Genomic DNA, 20320 nt, shown 5'->3' with positions numbered 1-20320 from the left:
TGTGTCTGTGCAGCCGTGTAGGAGCCCGTGTGAGAGAGAGGAGGTGGCTGCTCCCGCAGCAGCCGTGACTCTGTGTGCAGCCCAGGCGGGAGCAGTCTGTGCCTGAGGGACTGCACCTGTGGGAGGGACTCATGTCCCAGGGGTTCCTGAAGGACTCTCCCTCCCGGGAGAGGGACCCCGCGTTGGAGCGGGGGAAGAAAGAATGTGAGGAGTCCTCCCCCTGAGGAGGAAGGAGCGGCAGAAAACAAACATGTAACAAACTGACCGTAACCCCCACTCCTTGTTCCCATCCTGCTGGGGGGAAGGCAGATAAAACGGGAGCAAAGTAATTTAGCCTCAGGAGGAAGGGAGGGGTGGGTGGGAAGGTATTTAAGATCCATTTTTTGTTTTCTCTTTATCCTGCTTTGATTTGATTGATAATAAATTAAAATTTGTTTTTTCCCTAGCAAGTCTGTCTTGCCTGTGACCACAATTAATGAGTGAATCCTTCCCTATTCTTGTCTTGATCCATGAGCTTTTGGTTGGATTTTCTCCTTCCCATCTCACAGTGTGGAAGGAGACTGAGCAAGTAGAAACATGGAGCTTTGTTGCTGACTGGTCCTAAATCATGCCACCTTCTTAAGGGAAATACTATAATAAAGTCCAGTTTTTCACAGACAAATAAAAGCACTCCAGCATCTGCTAAGAGGGTAATACAGCATGATGGAGACAATCAGGAGATTTTGGGAAGATGCAGAAAGCAATTTCCTGACACAAATGACCAATGAACCGATACAAATGTGAAGGCTGATGACAACCTCAGAGGCAGTGACAATGTGTAGTCAACCCTGACCAGGAGACCCTTGTACACCAAGAAGTTAGTGATCCACACAAGAGTTCACCTGAGGAAGCCCAGGACTGTGCTGTGCTGCTGAACAAACTCAGCCATCTGGCTGTTAACAGAGGAGCCCGCGGGCAGCTCCCACTCAGCACCTGCAGCCACATCACCTGTGTGGCTTTGCCTTTAATCTAAAAGCACAGCAAGACATTCTCACATAAATATCCATTCTGTTTGACAGCATAGTAATAGAGCCTCCTCATAAGAAAATCCTGTGGTAGCCTGAATAAGGAAAATGGGGCAAAGCCTTGTTACAGACATGGTCTGCACAGTATCTTGCACCCCAATCAGAGACCTAGATTCCCAGCATCTAATGGGATGTAACATTATCTGTATCATTTTTACTTTATTAAAGCTATTATTTATATAAAAAAGCTTATATATATATAAAGCTTTATTTATATAAAGAAATAGCACTTTGAATGAAAATTTACAGAGTCTGAGTGACTTCACTGAGATTACAAGAGCTTCTCCTGCATAATACCATGACATAGAGGAATTTATGATCCTGAAAGAAGTAAGCAAAATGCACAATAAAATTACAATCCTGGACCTTTCCAAGAACAGATTTCACTTTGTATGAGGATCAGCTCAGAGAAAGCCCTGAAGAATTAAGAGGCCAAGAAGGGCTGGCTGCTCTTCAAGGATGACTTACTCAAAGTGCAGGAATGGCCCACTCCAACATGCAAGCTGGAAGAAATTTCTTGGGTTGGTGAGCATTGGTAAATGAGGAATTTCTGACTGAGCTCAAACACAAATAGCACAAAGAGTACAAAAGTGGAGACTGGGATACCAGGAGGAACAGAAAAACATTTCAAAGGGAAAACCGAGGTAACTATGACCCTGTAGTCATAGTTCAGGGTCAGTAGAGGTTCTAATTATACAAGACAAGGAAAAGGCTGAGGTGCTAAAATGAAATCTAATTATTCTGTCACATACACGTATCCATTATATTTTCCACTGAGCTAACTATACCTTTCTTTAAGAGGTCAGTAAATATTTCTTTCAGGTATTCTGAGACACACACAAAACTTATCTGAAGAAAATGAAAGCTTTACTGAAGGCTCACATAGGACAAAAGAAAATAGGCTAAGAGGAAATTGCCTGAAACTATTAGACCTATTAAATATTTTTTCATTATTCTTCAACGCACAAAAGTGATTCTGTAAATTAAGGCTTCTTTTCGTTTGTTGCTAATAAGGAAATTCAGTGGTGTTTATCTTCAACAAAAAGGTCTGAAAATGTCTCACACCATAAAGAACAACCAAAACAAAACACACTTCTAAAAAAAAAGAAAAAAAAGACCAGAAAAGAAATCAGATGTTGTATATAGAAGAACAACTTACATCAAATTTCTAAATCATTCAACTGCATCTCCTCAGGCTCCAAAGACTCTGATAACACACTGCACATAGCAGAAGAAAGGACGAGTCTAGGAGATTTCATATCTTTCTAATGCCTTTTTAGATAATTTGCATCATTACACACCTTCCTGCACACTTAGCTAACCTAAAAAAACCCCATGAATTTATACTTACAGATTTATCTATATAGGCATCTTCCCTTTTTTTTCCTGCAAGTTTCCTGAAAGCTTCCCACACCACCAGATCTCTAAGTGGAAAACAATTGACCACTACACTTTGTTACTCATATAATAATCAGCTTTAGGTGTCTAGGAGTTTCATACTCATCTCTTAAGATGCAGTCTACTCCTTATTTCCCAGATAATGAAATCCTACTATAAAAAAAAAAAACAAAAAACTTTTGAAAAGCTGTATCTGTGTCCTACTCCAACATTCAACTGAACATGGATAAAAACCTGTCTATGATAAAGCAAGCCCCTATGCAAGTCTGTGGATGGGAACTAATGTGGAAAATAGAATCCTTGCTTTCAAACTAGACACACAGAATTAGCAGAACTGCTGCTGTGGTTCAATCTCCTGTTACAAACTCTTCTTCCTCTCCAGCCTGGCCCTGCAGTGAGCGCTCTGCCTCATTTTAATGACCTCCTCTTCCAGCGTCATAATTTTCCTACCTAACACAGCCACCACTTACCTCAGTCATCCAAGAATGCATTCATCTTATTTCTACAAACTCCTCCTACTTGCAGCTACACTTTTTAACATTCCCCCCACATACATAGTTTATTATCTCACAGTATATCAATAGATTCCTTTCTCACACCAACTTTCAGCTCATTTTTTTCCTCTAGGCTTCTTTCTTCAGTGTGCCTATCTTTGGACATCCATGGATTTCCCACAGCATGTTCCTATAATTTCATTGATTTTATGTCACAATACTCTTTGTATTAGCATTGTGCCTGATGTCAGTCTTCCTAATATTTATTCCTCAGTCCCTATTAGCAAAGGATAACTCTGCATGAAGCTGCAAGCCCACATTGCAAGGTAAAAGGGATAGTGATTTTATTTACAGGGGAAATATTTGACAGGTCTCCAACATAAGGAAAGATTCTTTCCCTGAACCATAATCTCTAATACTGCTGAACTGTTTAATTGCCTTTTCTTTTCTGAAATGCATACCTGAGACCCTGTAAATTAGCCGAGACAGCCTATTTTAATAGTTTGCAAAAATACTAAGTGTACTTCCTAGTATTTTCAAACACAATTTACTTCAGTATATTTCCTTATGAAAAGTCCTCTCATTAAAAAAGGAAAAAGCTTTTCAGAACATCAGATCTGCTTTATCTTTTTTTGTAGTAACTTCACACTAGGAAAAAAAAACAACACAGATGAACAACAAACGTGTACACAAACCATAATTATTAATAAAGGATTTGTGATAAAAACATGATGTATAATAATGTAAACACAATCATTCTAGAGGAGCTACTTCAGCTTTCCTGATAATGTTCCCCTAGCAAAGAAAAAAAATGCATAATAATGATAAAGTATTTGGTGCCTTCTGTCATTTTCTCCCAATTAAATCCATATACACAGGCCACTGAAATGCACTGGGGCAAAAAGCTACGGATTTATTGAAACATCAGCGGATTATATTTATTTTGCAATTATATCTATATTGCAATTAGTGAACAGCTACTCATTTTACACAAAATTTACCCTCTTGTCAATCCAAATGGAGATAAACTGACAGTAGCTGAATATTTGATCATGGCATCTTGCCACTCTTTATAAAGATGAAAATAAATACCTCTACATTCAAATTCTTAGACATAATTGCTAGCTTTGCACAAAAAGAAAAGCAGTACCTGCTGAGGGAACATGCCCAAGGACAGCCTTGTATATATCATAAATATACTAAAAATATTGCAAAGTTCTCTAGTTTTTTTTCTGTTTCTGGTCTTCTAATGTGGTGCTGACTAGACTTATAATGTAATGAATGCATTCAGAGTTCAACTGTGCACCCTTCAGACAGATCACCTGGAAGCACCTCTTACTTTCTTCACCCATTCTAAAAAAATATGCCCATCAGCAGCCAAACAGTAAAAAAGACATATATCCTTGCATTTCCAGGTAAATCTGCTAAGACTTGATGAAAATTAATTGTTTTCCACTACAAGTAGGAAAGTTGTTTTACAAAACAGTTCCTGATCAAGGAAAACAGCTACATACACCATCTTGCAAGATGTTTGGTTCATTTTTTTTCCCTTGTTTGCAAGTAACTTTCCTTAATGCACAATACTTGTTACCATAGTTTCTTAGAAGTTCCCATGTGGAGCCAATTAATGATTGTTGATGTCACAGGAATCAGAATCTTCTCCCCTCTTCTTCCTTTCCCCTTTCCATTAGATTCCATTAGGCTGTTTCTCTACAATCTCAGTTCTGTCATATTCATTCTAGTCAGTATAATCAATACTATAATCAATATCAGAGCCTTAAAATTTCTGTCTATAATCTGGATCTTTTCTATCTGGATCTGGAGTAAACAGGCAGCATCTTTCCATGCCTTCTAACTCCAATTCATACTGTCTGTCTAACTCATTTCCTTTAGAGCCACTTTTCCTCCATACTTGTAAGACATAAGCCAAGTAAAAAACTAATTAAATCCATCAAAAATGTTAAAACCAGTAAATAACTCTCTTTTTTTTATGCCTATAATTAAACATGTACTAAACTCCTACAGCACTTATAAAATGTTTTCTTAGAAACTCTGCATATCTAGGCAACCCATAGGGTGTGTCTGCTCTGATCTTCAGTCCCTTGCAAAAGATATGGGGAGAGGTCTCTCTCAATATGTTTTTCCCAAGCATAAAGGGAAAAAGGTTTAGTGACAAACAGCCAAAGGAATGATCGGAAAAAAGGATGCATGTCAAAATTTAACTTCTAGATTCTTACTCTTTTTCAGTAAAACAGATAGCCCCTAAGGTCATTTACTCCTAGAGGCTGGGTGCAGTGGGGTTTAAGTAAGTCAGAATCATAAATCAGTAGGCCTAAAATATCACTAACATCTAGTTTTTTTCACATCTCCAATACTGGAAACCCTAGGTATTAGTAAAAACATTTGATAGAAGTTTTAATAAATAACACTTCATTTTAGAACTTCAATACAGCTGCTTTGATAAAGTTTGAAGATGTAGGAAAAAAAATTTCACTACTACCTAAAAATTTAGACTCCCAAAAGCAATTCAGCATCCTCACACAGGCTGTAGGAAGAAGCAATTTGCTTTGCTAAAGCAAAGCTTTCCTTTCTAGTCATCTGTTATACTGCAAGGTGTTCTTATAGAAACTCAGATGACAGATTATCCTCCCATTACATTAGAGTACTGAACTCTTCCAGATAAGAACATGACTGAAGAAATAAATTTCACTCTGCAATGCAGGTAATACTGAAAACTTCTGGAGTCTTTGTGAGGTTATCTTCCATAAAAGAGACAGCTGCCTAGGATAGACTGCACTACCCAGGTGCTCTCAGACTATTCACCCTGCATTGTTATCCTCTATCAAAAAAACATCCAATTCACCTAAGCTATTCTACTAAGTGATTCTGTCTCCCACAAGCCAGAAAAGGCATCAGGTTCTTCCCAAGTTCTAATTTTATTTTTTTTCCTTTTTTATGTCAGTATAATAGTGTAAGCCACTCCAAAATGTAACTATGTCCCATGCAAAAGTCCTCCTGTGTACATGGTAAAAGGCACCAAATAGATAGGTCCTCTGCACAGTTAGTATTTTCTAGAAAAACATATGAACTACATACAAAATCTTTTACATATTCTTGGATGACTACAAATGGAAACATTCTATGATTCTTACAGGTTTTGTTTCAGAGCAGTAAAAGTTATTCTTTTATATGACTACACTGCAGCTCCAAAGACAGTAAAATAGTTCATGTCAGTTCCCTGTTGATGAGCATCAAGTTCAGATATATCCAACTTACACAATTAAATTAGTGGAGACAGGTTGCCACAATTAATTTTTGTCTGAAACACATTTTTTTTCTCTTTTTCCTTCCTTCTTCCTCTTCCAAGTAAAAATCAACTAGTATAAGTCAGTGCTTTCTTAACTGTAGTTTGATTGTCCAACAGCTGTAGAAATGGATGTCACCGTCTTCCCTTCCCCCCCCACCTCCTCAAAGACAGGTAAGGGCTTATATAGCAGTATTTGGGAATTAATTTGACATTCTAATTGAGACTGCTCAAGTGCAAACTATATTCCAAGAGGGGTTTTTTTTTCTTTTTTTCTCTCTTTTTTTTTTTTTTTTTTTTTTTAAAAGCCTTCTTAGTTGACATAAAGGAAACATTAGTAATAGTGCATATACTTCAGACAAGTAGTAAACAAAAAAAAAAATTGAGGCTTGGTATTCGACATAGCTATTTCCTCTGACAGTATTGCAAGTTTAAAAAATTAATAACTGGCTGTAAGGAAAACCCTCCCCTGATCCCACGTCATACATAGAGACATCTCAATTCCTAAAAGTCATTTTTTCACTTCGAGCCAAACATTTAGCTCTTTTACTCTTTTGCATTTAGCAATTTACTTACCTTGTGTCTGCATTTAAGTACAACACCATAGGCTCCTGAAATAAAGAAGAGAGATTAACCACCTCAAAATGGAAGAAAACCCCAGCAAGACAAATCAGCCTTCATCTGCCTTCTGGATGTAGTAATAATATTGTTCTCAGCATTATCAACCTGAACTTGCACATACTGGTACTGTACTAAACTTCTGTGTACTGAAGCAATTTTATAAAAACTGCTTCAATAAAAATGGATTTTAAAATGATGAAATTTATTTTCTCAAATATTCTTGCAAGGAAGTTTTAGTTGCATTTCCCCATTACAACTACAGCAAAAGTAAACATGAAAAAATTAAACATCTCCCTCCCCAAAACTGTCCAACTTCTCCATTTTATTTCATCTTCCAACATTCTCCTTCAATCTGAGAATGGAATTAGGAGTTTTAAAGAAAAAACTCATTTTCTTAAGATTTGATTATAACCAATACTTTTTAAATAAAAACTTACTACTGTCAATAGAGCTAAGTGAAATCTATATCAAATTCAAATTAATTTTTTTCTTAAGATACTACTTACCTTCACCTACAACCCCAAGGATCTCAAATTTATTCATCACATTACCAATGTTAGGAATCTTCATCAAGACAAATTCCTTTTACGGTGAGAGCCACAAAACATGGCACAATAGGGTGCGTTCAGAGGTTTTGCAGATGGCAGTTGTAAAAAGGCTCTTGGACATAAAAAAATCCACCTTGATCAATGAGGTTTGTCACAGCCTTTCTTAATTTCTAGGCAGTCAGTAGCTTCCTGGGGAAAGAAGATAAATAATGTAATTAGGGTTTTTTTTTATTTATTTAATTTCAGTAAGAGAGAGCAGTGGTGTATTTATATCACACCAATATTATCTACCAATTGTATGATCCAGAGAGCTTGACAATGTGTGTGTAACAGACTGAAACAATTGAGAACATGTACCTGGCAGAACAGCTGGCCTTGTAATCCCATACTTGGTATGTCTATCACAATAATAACTGACAGCTGTTTTATACAGGACAGAAATGAACAAAAATATTACTAGGAATTACCTCAGTGAGAAAAAATACACCTACAAATACTTATGTTCTCAGTATGGTGTATGTTTACAGATAAATATAAAAATTGTGTTCAGTCAATTTATTATTTGTCCACTGAAATTAAATAAAGGATAGAGTAGTGAGAATATTAAGCAATCGAAAACAGTCTACTATTTTCTGGGTTGTTTTTTTTTTTTTAAAAAAAAAGGAAATAATTTGATCAACTGACTAGCAATCAGACAAAATTATTTCCATTGCATTTAATGGAAATATAATAAACATTTTGAAAATGTTTTCAAATTTTTTTTCCATGTTTTTCAAATTTTTTACTGAAGTAATCTATCAAATCAAGCAACTACACACAGGGAAAATAACAAAGTTTTTTTTGGTCTGTCTGTTTTAGGCTCACTACAGCTCTCCTAAAGTCTTTTAAACCTGATAAACTAAACACATCAAAGTTTGGGTTTTCTAACTCAGACTGCATTTCCCCCAAACTTTAAAGGTGTCATCCCACATTCAAAAACAGAGAAAAACCTAAGACAGCATCACCTCCTAATATGTCATCTCCAAAATTGACTGCTCCAAGAACAAGACAACTCATGAGGAACAAGATGGCAGGATAGAACTGAATTAATTTATTAACTTATGTGTTAATAACCATTGGGTTCAACCCACACAAACCATGAGCCTTGCTGTATGCCACAGGCAGCTGGGAGTGCTGGCCAAAAGCCTTGTGTTTACTAAGCCAGACTGAAAAAAGGAGGACTCAAAGGTGAGAAAAAATCCCAATGACACCAGCCTCAGCAAGACTCAGGAAGATAATTTTAGATGCAGCTTCCAAGTTAACCAACCACAGTATTTTGGAAGCAAGCTCTATAAAAAAAAAAGTTACTTAAAAATTAAAGGTATTTAAAAGTTAGTGGATTATTTCAGTGGTTTAATCTATTGTTTTAATTAATTCATTTTTTCTTCACTTGTGGACTTCTTGAAATGTATAGGATAACCTTTCCTCCCTATTTTTGCCTTCAATAGTCTCCCCTCTTATGTTATTTGGCATCTCCTCATAACAGATTTTGTGCTGCTTGTCCAGTCTTTCTGGTTATAGTGACAAACTAAGAAATGGGTTCCTGGAAAAGCAGAAGCATCTGTTCAGTGGTAGTCATCAACATGGGAATAGAGCATGCACTGAGCTGCTTCAGCTTTCTACTGAAACAGGATGGTGCCAGACACAGAGGCACAACTGGCTGTCCCTATGCTGCAGCTGAGTGACAGAAATTCCACTAGAGACCTTGAAAGAAGCATTAATGCCATAACATAAGCAAGAGAACAGTGAACATCCAGTTTTCTATTATTTGCTATTCAATCTCATCACCAAATCCACAGCTTCAGTTACAAACATTATTCATTGACAGCCTTTCTAGGAACCAGTCTGTGATAATATTCACTACTTCTCTGTTAATACTAATATAATACATTGTCCTTCTGTCTTTCAGGATACATAATAGCTTTTGAACCTACCACAGAAAAGTGAAGAAGCTTAGGAGAGAATGTATCAAAAACTCAACATTAAATTTAATGCAGTTTCCTCTATTCCTCATTCATAATTTCTAAATTTCTCAAACTTTTTAAAGCAATGCAAGCTTGCAACTTCTGATCTGCTACCGCTATTTTCATATTTTTAAGACTTCCACAAGCGTACTCAGTATGTATCCTACTTTTTAATTTGGAAAATTAAGGTTAGATTTCCAAGCAGCTGACCTTTCTATCTCAAACTCGGCAATACACATCCTCCTCTCCTTTTCCCTTTTTACTTCATTAAAAGTAAAAGCCACATAAAGCTGACCTGTTTATTACATTGGTGCTCCTGGATGCGTGGCAGCTCAAGCAGTGTTCACATGTAGTTCCCTGAAGCCTCTTAATTCACCTACTGATATTCATTCCCCATCAGGAATACACATCCACTGGGCCAAAGAAACACACAAACTAGCTACTCAAATTGTCCCCAGAGTTCATCATTATTGACAGCAAAGGTAATACAGATGCATGGAGAGGGGGACTCCCAAAAAACCTGCACTTGAGTGACCTCTCTTCTGCACTAGCTTGAGTCAGCTTCTTGCACAACTCTGCTGAGAGCACTCCATGAGAGCCTAATCCTGAAATGGAGAGTTAATAAAAAGGCTACAACTGGCATGCAGCAGTACCGTGAAGGTTTGCCCCACCTCTTTTGCTAGATCTCCTCAACCAGGGAAGTAATTGAAACCAGTTCTCTCCTGCAACATTAGGGAACTCAAACTAGGTGGACCCATCTAACTCCTAGACAAGATGTCTATGCTTGCTTGAGATCTTTGCCTTGAAAAGCTGCTGAAAGATTGAAAAGAAACTGCTAGAAGTACTTGATCAGTGGCAGAACCCACTGAAATTTCTGGATTTATCTGCTTTACAAAAGGCACTGGCCTTGTTATGACTATTTTTAAAATCACTGATTCTTGCAAAGAATCCACTAACATGAACTCAAACTCCATGAATGACACAGGATCCTGTGAATGACAGAGTAACTGCAGTAATAAAGAAAAAATAAAATCTACGAGATTTAACTCAGAATTATTTTCAAGAAGAATTCCACTATTCTGTAACTTAGTGAAGACATGCTGGATTTTTTTAAGATAAACAATGGAAACAGCAACAAAAATCTTAACAGCAACAACAGCCTTATCAATAGCAACAACAATTTTGTTCTTTGCACTGAGCACCATATAGATCTGCTTTAATAAGTTTCCTGCTTGCTTCTCTTGCAGAAAAGGAAAAAACAAACAAACAACAAACAAACAAACAAAGAATCCAACACCATTCTTTACCTTTCAAAGGTTCTCAGTAGGGAAATTGCACTCATTCTCATAATATCCCTTTCTGAGGCAGCCAGATCAACACATATGAATTAAACCAACAGATCTCTGTGATGGTCCCAATGTTACCGTGGCACTCTACAATATGCAGAGCCAGTTCAGCAAAATCAAACATCATGCAATGAACAAGGACATTAGTTTTACTTAATCCAGAACTGTAACAATGTGAGATTTTAATACAAAATAATTGTTTTGCAATAGGGCTTTTATGTAAAAAAAAACACAACTGCAGAGGCATTCCAGAAATGAACTTATTAATACAGCATTATGGTACCCAGTTATTTGCATTTACATTAAAAAAATGGAGACAAATCCTACCACTTCCCCAATTCCTTCTTCTTTTGTGACCATTAAGAATTCTAGAACAACACCCAAGAGCATCCAGCTTAACCACTCACTCCAAGGCCTCAATACTGAATAAAAATGCTATTATTTCTATCAATAGTTGGGTGGGGGGAAGCACATCTTACATAGTTAGATTTTAATAGAGATGTTTAGTGACAATTGTAAAAGAATCCACAACTTGGTGAACATTTATCTTCACAAAATATAGAGAAATAAAGCTCTTTTAGAAATACACAGATTTGTACATTAGTATTTTGTATATCAAGTATACAGATAATTTAATATATCAAGACAGAAAGAGTGCGATTTGTACCCTGCTGAAGTCCACTACAAACTTTTAATTGACTTTAAAGTCATCCATTAGCTTTTAAACAAGATTCTTGCCAGAAGGTAACATCCCTCTTGCTCTCCAAAAACAAGTAAACTGGATCTTTTAATTTATTTAATTTTTTTCCTCACTGAGAAGATACAACTAAGAATTTCTAGAGGCTGGGAACATTTTCATCTGTTCACTAACAAAGAAGCAGGTCAGTAAACAGATGTAAAGAACTTATACCATGTACATACTTGCCTTTGATGGGTAAGCATTAACCCAAACCTTGGCACATCTTCTGTTGTACAAGACACATGCAAGAATGTATTAGCCACCTCTATTACTCATGGTGTACCACTACTACACCACCTCTTCCTTCTCCTCCCTTCTACATGTGCAGTTCTATTTCTTGAGATTTAAAAAAAGAAAAAACAAAAACCAAACAACCTCTAATTAAAGTTACAAGGACCTGGCTCAGTATCAAAACAGAACATAGAACTGACAGGGTTAAGAAAATATCTGGAGAAATTTTTCAGGATTTACTGATCCAGAAGAACGTGCCAGGAGTATTGTAAGGAATTATAAATTACAAAGAACCAATTCAGTACTTGAACAGCTGTGAAGAGGAAGTTAGTAGTAAGAGTCCAACTTTAAGAATAAAGAGGAAACAAAAAAGTATAATCATATTTCTAGTGAAGTTTTACCAGTCTCACTCCTGCATTTGGAAAAAGCTCCCTCTTGTTGATTTCCCATTTTATGGAAGGAGACCAGACCTGCTAATTGGACAAGGTTCTGGAGGAAGAGCCATCAAGATTTCATAATATGAAGAAACCCACAATGTGGAAGGTGAAAAGAAAAAGCTGAAGAAGTGATAAAAAGCAACAAGAACTTGCAATTATGCAAAACTATTTTCATACTCTAAGCTTCAATCTATCCTCCTCTGCTCATTTAAAAAAAAAAGTTACAAATGAAAAGAACAGCTGATGAAAATAAATACAAAATTTAGAAAAATGTCATGTCATACTTGAATAATTACGTAAAAGCAAAGCACCAAGGTTGCTTGCACAAGCTCACAGGTTTTAATATTCATCTCTGGAAAGCTTTTGTTGCTAATATCATCATGAGAATTGACTTTCACTGTTGCTGATTTTTGGAGCAGTAACTTTGTTTGCCCCTATTTTTTTTTTTCTTCTCTTCTCTTCTTTGTCTTTAAATAGCTCATTTGGATTAGTTACATATTAAGGGAAGCCATTGTCACAAAAGTGACCCAATAAAGACGATGCATGCTTCCATGGAAGTAGGGCCAGGGGTGCAGAGAAGAACCTGAACAAAGTTCCCTTCCTCCAGCAAGCAGAGGACTAGCGCAAGGTTTCAATGTTTGATTAAATTCCTAAAGGAAAACTGAGTTTGAAGACCAGGGCAACAATAACAATTTGGTCTGTTTTGTCTTGTTGAGTGAGTGCTCTTCCTTTTGTATACAAGTACGGATTCAGAAAGAAATTCAGCTCATCCTGGGTATATGAACTAAATTCACTTCTCAGCATTAAAACACAGGATCTATGAGCTTCTCTAACAGCTGTGGCCAACTCAAAAGAGTGGGTGCTTAGCAGGATGCTTCTAAGACCATAGTGACAAGCAGACTGATTATCAAAGCCTTGAGCACAAAAGCAGCTCCCATGAGTCATAACAGAAGGACAGGAAAGACAATTTTGCTTCCATTTTAGTCTTCCTCTCCGATAAGAACCTTAACAAATAAATCTATGGTGGGTGTGACAGCTGCTTACGCAGTTTTTTGCTGGTCCTTACGCAGTCTTTGCCATTCCAGTAGCAGCTCTGAAGAAAAACAACCGGGGTTCAGAGGATAACACTCTCAACAGCAACATGTTAAATCCAAAGCCTTTGCAGTTTCATCTGCCACAAGGAGCCTGACCCTTTTGCACTCATTTGTATCACATGAAAATGCCCAGAATATGTAGGGGAAGTAAAAGCACGTTACTTACTGAGATACTGTTAGGCAAAGGGGAGAAAGGAAGAAAAAAATTAGATAAAGGATGGTCTTATTTTATCAGAGAACATATTCCTGTGAAAGAAGATAATACTTACATAATCTGACAATATTTACAGTGCTGCCCTTTGAAGTTTGTTCTTTTGTTTTAACCTTTCCTCCTCTCTTCTCAGAATAGCGATCTCCCCTAACTATCCTAATGTTAATTTGTCATTTTGCTTACTATCTAGTTCCATATTATCTTTGACAAACTTTAAATCCCAAGGCTATAAAATAATACTACATGTATAGATTTTAATCTTTAATATTTATTAAAGAAAGCTACTATTTTTCAAGAGTTAGATATTAGAACTCACTTTGTGACTCAGTTTCCATATTTGTGTTTGAAGATTCATGCTTAGAAGAAGACAAAAGAGAAGTGTTGAGCATAAACATCTTTTTGCCTTGCCATAAAAAGAAAAAAAAAAAGAAAAGAAAAAGAATATTGGTAACCAGAGGGAGCTCCTGATCCTGTACAAGAAAAGATCTATTTATTATCTTTAAGGCAACATGGCAGAAGCACTGAGCAGCCGGTCAATTCAAGGACTGCTCTAAAGTTTGAGCTCAGCAGGGTATGTGTGGAAAGAAAAGGCCCCTCGAGTGCTTCCATCATGCCCTCTGGTCCCTCTGTTCTCTGGCAGCCCACTGGCAAAAAGCTCACTGCCAGCTTCCTCTCTATAATGGCAGCGACCACTAACTGGGCACCAGCAATCCTGTGCCACCATGCTGTTCAGCAGACAAAACAAAAGATGCAGACGACCTGGACACTTAGGAAAAAGTCCTCTGATGCATTCCTAACTGGATCAGCCACCAAATCTTTCATACGTGCACACACAAAGCATACTGGTGATTTTGAAAGACCGTCTCCTAACAAAGACAGACCAACATTCTTTTAATCTGATAAACTTCCTCCCTCCTACCAACCCAGTTTTGCCTTCCTTGTTCTAAAAATAACTCCAGTTCACATTCTAAAAGTCAGCTGGGCCTCTCTGCACTGGTTTTGGCAGGGATGGAGCTTCCTCCTAAGTGAACAGAAAAGTAAAGGTGAACATGAAGTATTTATAAATAGCAAATGAATGCTGAAACTAAATTCTGTGGGCATCCTAATGCAGATGAAAATCACCGCAATGACTACTCTTTCTTGTAATCTTCAAGCATATCATTAAATACAGATTACTGGTTCACTATCTAAGTAAAAAAGGAAAAGAAAACAAAACAGGAAATCACTTCTCTGTAAGGGCATATGGAACAAAAATGAGGGGAGAGCCTCTCAAAATTTAATACTACGTTATTAAGAAAATAAAAACATACAAACAAACAGAATTATAATCTAATTACACTATAAAAATATGTATAATTTCTTCTTTATGTGTTTTCCAGGAAAATATTCAGAAATATTTCATGCAAATAATACTGATACACCTTTTACAAAGTTAATTTTGCAGAGAATGCCATGAAAAGGCCTAAATAATACACAATAAGAAAGCCAGTCAATTACCAACTGTCCTAATGCCCAGAGACATGTAAGCACATGCTCAGGAAACACTGAACACATTTTGTCACACTGCCTAGCTGCAAAAAAACCCTGTAAAACTTACACAAGCTATTAAATCCATTAAGTGAAACGCAAGTGAAAAAGACCAATCTCCAAAGCACCTTATAAAGGTCATAAGGTCGCAATGAGGCCTAATCTGAAGTTCAGTGAAAATTATTAACATTTCAGGTAAAGAGGAAAAATAAAAATAAAAAATCCCAACAATTCCTCTCTCATTCAGCGTAAACTTCTTTGAAACAGAGGACGGAAGTTCTGAGAATACAGAAAGTTCTTCTGGAATGAAGCACCAGAGAAGGAGCAACAGCAATATATCAGGTACCATGGGCACTTCTAGCAGAAGTTCACTTCTAGCCTGTCAACTTTAAACAGGAAACCCTGAAATAAACTTTGTGTTCACTGCCAGTTCATTGCAGAGAAAGCAACATAGCACTCAGCCTGTGCTGTTGGAATAGATGCCCTAATGGTGAGCCACCTAGAACACCTTCAGGCTGGGGAACTTCAGCCTGCTACATAAATTACTGCCAATATATTTGAAAGATCTACTGAGGTGACCAAGTCAATTTGCAAAATGTGTAAACAGCTTTCCAGTGGAGAAAAAAAAAAATAAATCTGCAAGTACAAAACCAAAACCACATCTTTAATTTAACGATCTCATGTAAAAGCAGCAAAAATCAACTTTCATCTCATACAATATGAAACAAACTACAGTAATCAGGAGAATTCAGAGCTTGGCATCTTGATAATTATAAAATGTAGTGGTTGTAGATTTAAAAAAAAAAACTAAAGCATTAGCAAAGCAGAAGTTCTTTGTCAGAGAAAACATTTAAGTCAGCATTGTGCTTCAAGGTGTGAGGTTTCAAGTGAATTCCAGGTGGGAGGGAGGACTGGGAAGACACAGGCTTGCATCAGTGTGTTACAAGGCAGGAGGCAGTTCTGCTAGCAGGAAACCGGCAGAAGAGCTGCCTTCAGTGGAGATGAAAGGAAGCAGAGAAACTGGTAACATAATTATAAAGGCTGACAGTCTGCCACCCTGTACATACTATCCAACGGCTGAGGTGGATCACAACAAAGCTGAATGAGAACCCTGCAACCAGGCTTGGATCAGCAGAGAGAATTATTCCCCTAAAGTGACTGAGAAAACTACTGAAATTCATGGAGTATTTCCCCTTACATACCCTTCACCTTGAACTATGAGTTTAAGCTACAGCAGAAAAATACATTTGCCATTTCTAAACATTGTATCTCTAATTCTATATTAGAACAGATGAGTTTCTGATTATTTCCCAACTTTAAAGGACACCAAAACCCTATTATGAAACCTACTTGCGAAAAGTTGTAATCACTCATGATGTTCGTTTTTCCTCTCCTCTTATTTCAACTGTTGGATGCATTCTTGGGTCTTGTCTTTAATTAGATATTAAGCTCTTTGATAAGAAAGCTTTTTTGCTATATTGAAGGCCTCTGGGTGTTGTTATAAAGATGCAGTGTTTGAAACCATACTGTGGTACTGTTTCTGGGAATCACTGTTGTAAAATATGAGTCTTGAGGAAAATGAAGTCTCATCAGATGGCTCAGGAAAAACTTCAAAAACACCAGGAGGCACTTTGATTCATCTATGAAAACTGGATGTGGTAATAATTTTGTATTTTTAACAATAAACAATACTGTTTCAATGCCACTCCCCAAAACAACTTTGAAACAAACAAACAATAACCAACCAAACAAAAAAACTCCAACCCATTCAAGTAATAGCTTCTCTTGCATTTTCAGCCTACTACTCTCCATTTTAAAAAGAAAAAAAGAAATGGTTTTAAATCTCACATAACAGGAAAACTACCCTCATAATTAAAAGTATGAATGTTTCGATGATCTTTCTTAACATAATCACAGACTGGACCCCTTCATCCACCAACTTCAATATACTGGTAAAACATACCTATCCAACCAAGAGTGCTTAACTAGTATTTTTGTCAAAAAGTTTAGTATTTAAAATAAAAGCCCAATGAAAGAATACCACACCCCTAGACAACTGCATTATTCTGGCAAAAAAAAGTCTCTACGTTAAATAGATACATCTACTAAAAGGCATGAGCTGTCTCAAATAAAAAAATAAAATAAAATTAAAAAAAAAAAAAAGTGGAAAAGTGGAAGAGTAGAAGACTAGCATTTTTAGTTAGTCACTATAATCTAAAGCAAAGAATCATCCAGCTTACAAGTTCATGTATCAATGGAGAAATATTTAAACATAAATAGGAAATGGCAGGTGCATGGCCTTTCATCCATGCAGACTGATTCACAAGTGCCAGTACAGCTTTTCTCCATTATGCTGACAGCTTCTTGCATGGGAGATTCCCATGGCAGCAAAAGCATGTCTGGATATGTAAGTGACCCAAAAGAAGACCTGAAAAACAGGTCTTGAGAAAAGGGAGCTGCATCTAAACAGTAAACAATGTTGGCAGGCCTGCCAAAGGAAAGGTAATAAAAAAACCCTCATAATCCTGATTTTCATCCCTCATGTGTTTCTCTGTCCTTTGAGTCTTCTAAGTTTAATTATAGAGTGGGGAGAGTGGGGGAGGAGAAGGGAAAAGGATGGAAGGCAATGCCTTTGGCGAAAGGTATGAAGGGTGGGTGAGGGAGGTAGTCCAGGGGGCAGAAGGACGCAATGAAAGGCTGACAATATGGGGAAGTTCTGGAATGAAAGGAGAGGAAAACAAAAATCTAAGGAGAAGATGCTTCAGGCATGAGCAATGAGTCAATCATGAGATTTGAGATTTATATTAGCTTACCAAAAAAAAAGAAACAGGCTTGCAGCATCCAAAAGTCAGTATTTGCATAACTGACTTTCCTGTTCCTAATATATCTAGTTACTTCCTGTACAAACAGTCTTGTAACATTGGGGGAAACAGAAATAATTTGTTAGATCTGAGCACAAGAGTCAACTCCAAGCAAAACATTCTTTATTTCCTGCAAAAGTAAAAAAAAAAAACAAAAAAAAACCCAACAAAAAACCCAAAACCAAAACAAAATAAAATCCAAGAAACCCCACGAACCAAAACACAAACCCTAAGAAAATAAGGGCTGGCAAAATTACAGGGCATGCACATATCAGACGGTTAAAGAGAACTTGCCAAAGTTCAGTTCTACCTAGTGACAGAGGCTGCTAAGGCAGCTCCTGAGGTAAAAGACTCCTCAAACCAAAAAGATGAAAGAGCTGCCTCTTGTTTGTAGTAAGCAAGTTGTACAAAATGCTGTCCATATACTGATAGGCCTAAATACTGGTTATCAAGAAATGAGAGCTGAATGGGCACACATGGAGACATTTCATCACCCACCACAGGCAGTAATCATAAAGCAGCAGCACACTGACCCCGTGCCTGACCCGGCACACGCGACCAAAGAAGCCACCGCCCAACAGGTAGGGAGAGAACACATCAGATTACAGTTTTAGCTGCAACATATCATTTCTTTCCACTATCATTCTCTTTGTGCCTTTCTAACACTGGAGGAATAATCTCCGCTTTCCTTTGTAACAGGGGAGAATGGGGATTTGCTATTTACTAAGACAAAAAGTCAGAAATAATTCTTTTCATCTTTTTCGGATTAGACCACTTTCTTTGCTGATAAAACTGCAAACTAAACAAATTTAAGAGCAATTTTAACACTTAAGCCTCTTGTGGTGCTAACCCATTTCCCCAACCCAACCAAACCCAACCCACTAAAACACCAATTCACAGAGCTGAATATTAATACTTTTAATGCTAGAAGGATATTCCTGTAATGTATAGGAGATGTTGCCTCACTCCCCAAATGAACAGAAATACAAGACAATGGAGTAATGCAAGAACGTCCAACCTGAACTTGAATTTTAAACATGGATGTTAAATACATTTCGACCTGCTCATCGATCAAAATACTTGGTGGCTTAGAGTAACTACTATTTCTCTGCTTGCATGCTCAGTTTTTTTTTTAAAAAAAGCAAAATACTTTAAATTTTCAGAAAAGCATTTTGCACTAAAACATAGCTAAAGTACATTTTTCCCACTGCAAGGTATTTACTAGACTGCAGTAATTCTCTTAGCACTTTTAAAGCTTGAAACACACCTTCTGTTGAATGCTATGAGTCAGTTTTAATGACAGTGTTATGTTCTATTGCTCTATAGCTTATGCAACAGAATGAATTTGCATTCAACTCCCAACTTTAGAAGCCACCTTCTCATCTCCATTGTTAATACTGAATAATGGTAAAAAATAGGCTAAATTCACTGCTTGTTTTCTTCTTGTTTTAAAAGAATAAACCTAATTAGCTGCCTGTAATGTAAAAATGGACATAAAATTTGTTATTGTCACCTTATGGATATGTTCGGGGTGGGGTTTTTTTGCATAAGGTCAGTATACAGAAAAAATAAAGAGTAACGACAGCTTTCATATTCATTAACATTTCAGGATTTCAGTCAAGAGTTACCTGATTAACGTTATTCTTCTGTACCCTGCTTGCAGGAGAGCTTACACCACCTTTAAATTACTTCCTCTGGAAGAAAACAGTTAACTTCACAAGGAAAAGGATGAAACAGTCTGATTCAGTGTCAGTTACTGTCAGACTGTGCCAGTGTCAGTTAGACTGTTAGTTCAGTCCAACAGGATAATTCAAGGGAGGGGAAAAAAAAAAAAAAAAAAAAAAAAAAGAGTATAAAAATTATAAACCAGTTTACAGATTACTTTTGAAGAGTGTTACTGCTGTCATTGGGAAGAATATGAAATAGCTTTGTCTTTTTCAAGAAATTCAACAAGAAAAAGCTATACTATCTTCATGGAACTATATCTTGCTATCTTAAGTATTTTATTCCAAACACTGGTCCAATCTAAAAAGACTTTTCTTTCATTTGCTTTGTCCTGTCATTTAAAATCCCCCAAATGTCCCACCTGCCTAGAACAGTAGATTATTTCATTTTTGCCTTTTTTTAAAAATTATTATTTTATTGGAAGCATGATTACACTTTGCTCAGCTTGACAAAATGAGGATTTGGCCAATTTGTTCATAAAAGCAACCAGTAAGTTTTGAAACTGCTTCTCATGCAAAACAATGGCCAAAATGCCTCACAAATACACCCACACACAAATAAACAGGCATTCAAATGATGGTTTTGGTGGGTTTTTTTTGGTGGGATTTGTTTGTTTTTTCTTGTTTTTTGTTTGGGCTCTCTCTCTCTCTCTCTCTCTCTCTATATATATATATATATATATACAGAAAGAAAAGTACATGTGTATACGCCTACTTC

At 36.8% G+C, this 20320-nt stretch overlaps 1 protein-coding gene across 8 annotated transcripts in view; it reads right to left on the bottom strand.

Annotated features, from left to right (window-relative positions):
- Window positions 1–20320, bottom strand: part of CDKL5 (cyclin dependent kinase like 5) — a 124541-nt gene that overhangs the window by 70921 nt on the left and 33300 nt on the right. For all 8 annotated transcript variants that reach the window (XM_071749125.1, XM_071749116.1, XM_071749093.1 and 5 more), the window contains 2 exons: window positions 7388–7618; window positions 6837–6871 (listed from right to left, as the gene is read on the bottom strand). In XM_071749125.1, the coding sequence (XP_071605226.1) occupies window positions 6837–6871; window positions 7388–7451 (99 nt within the window). In that variant the 5' untranslated portion in view covers window positions 7452–7618. The remainder of the gene's footprint in view (window positions 1–6836; window positions 6872–7387; window positions 7619–20320) is intronic.

Source organism: Heliangelus exortis, chromosome 1 (genome assembly GCF_036169615.1).
Source record: "Heliangelus exortis chromosome 1, bHelExo1.hap1, whole genome shotgun sequence".
NCBI lineage: Eukaryota > Metazoa > Chordata > Aves > Apodiformes > Trochilidae > Heliangelus > Heliangelus exortis.
This window is presented reverse-complemented; position numbering and strand designations above follow the sequence as displayed.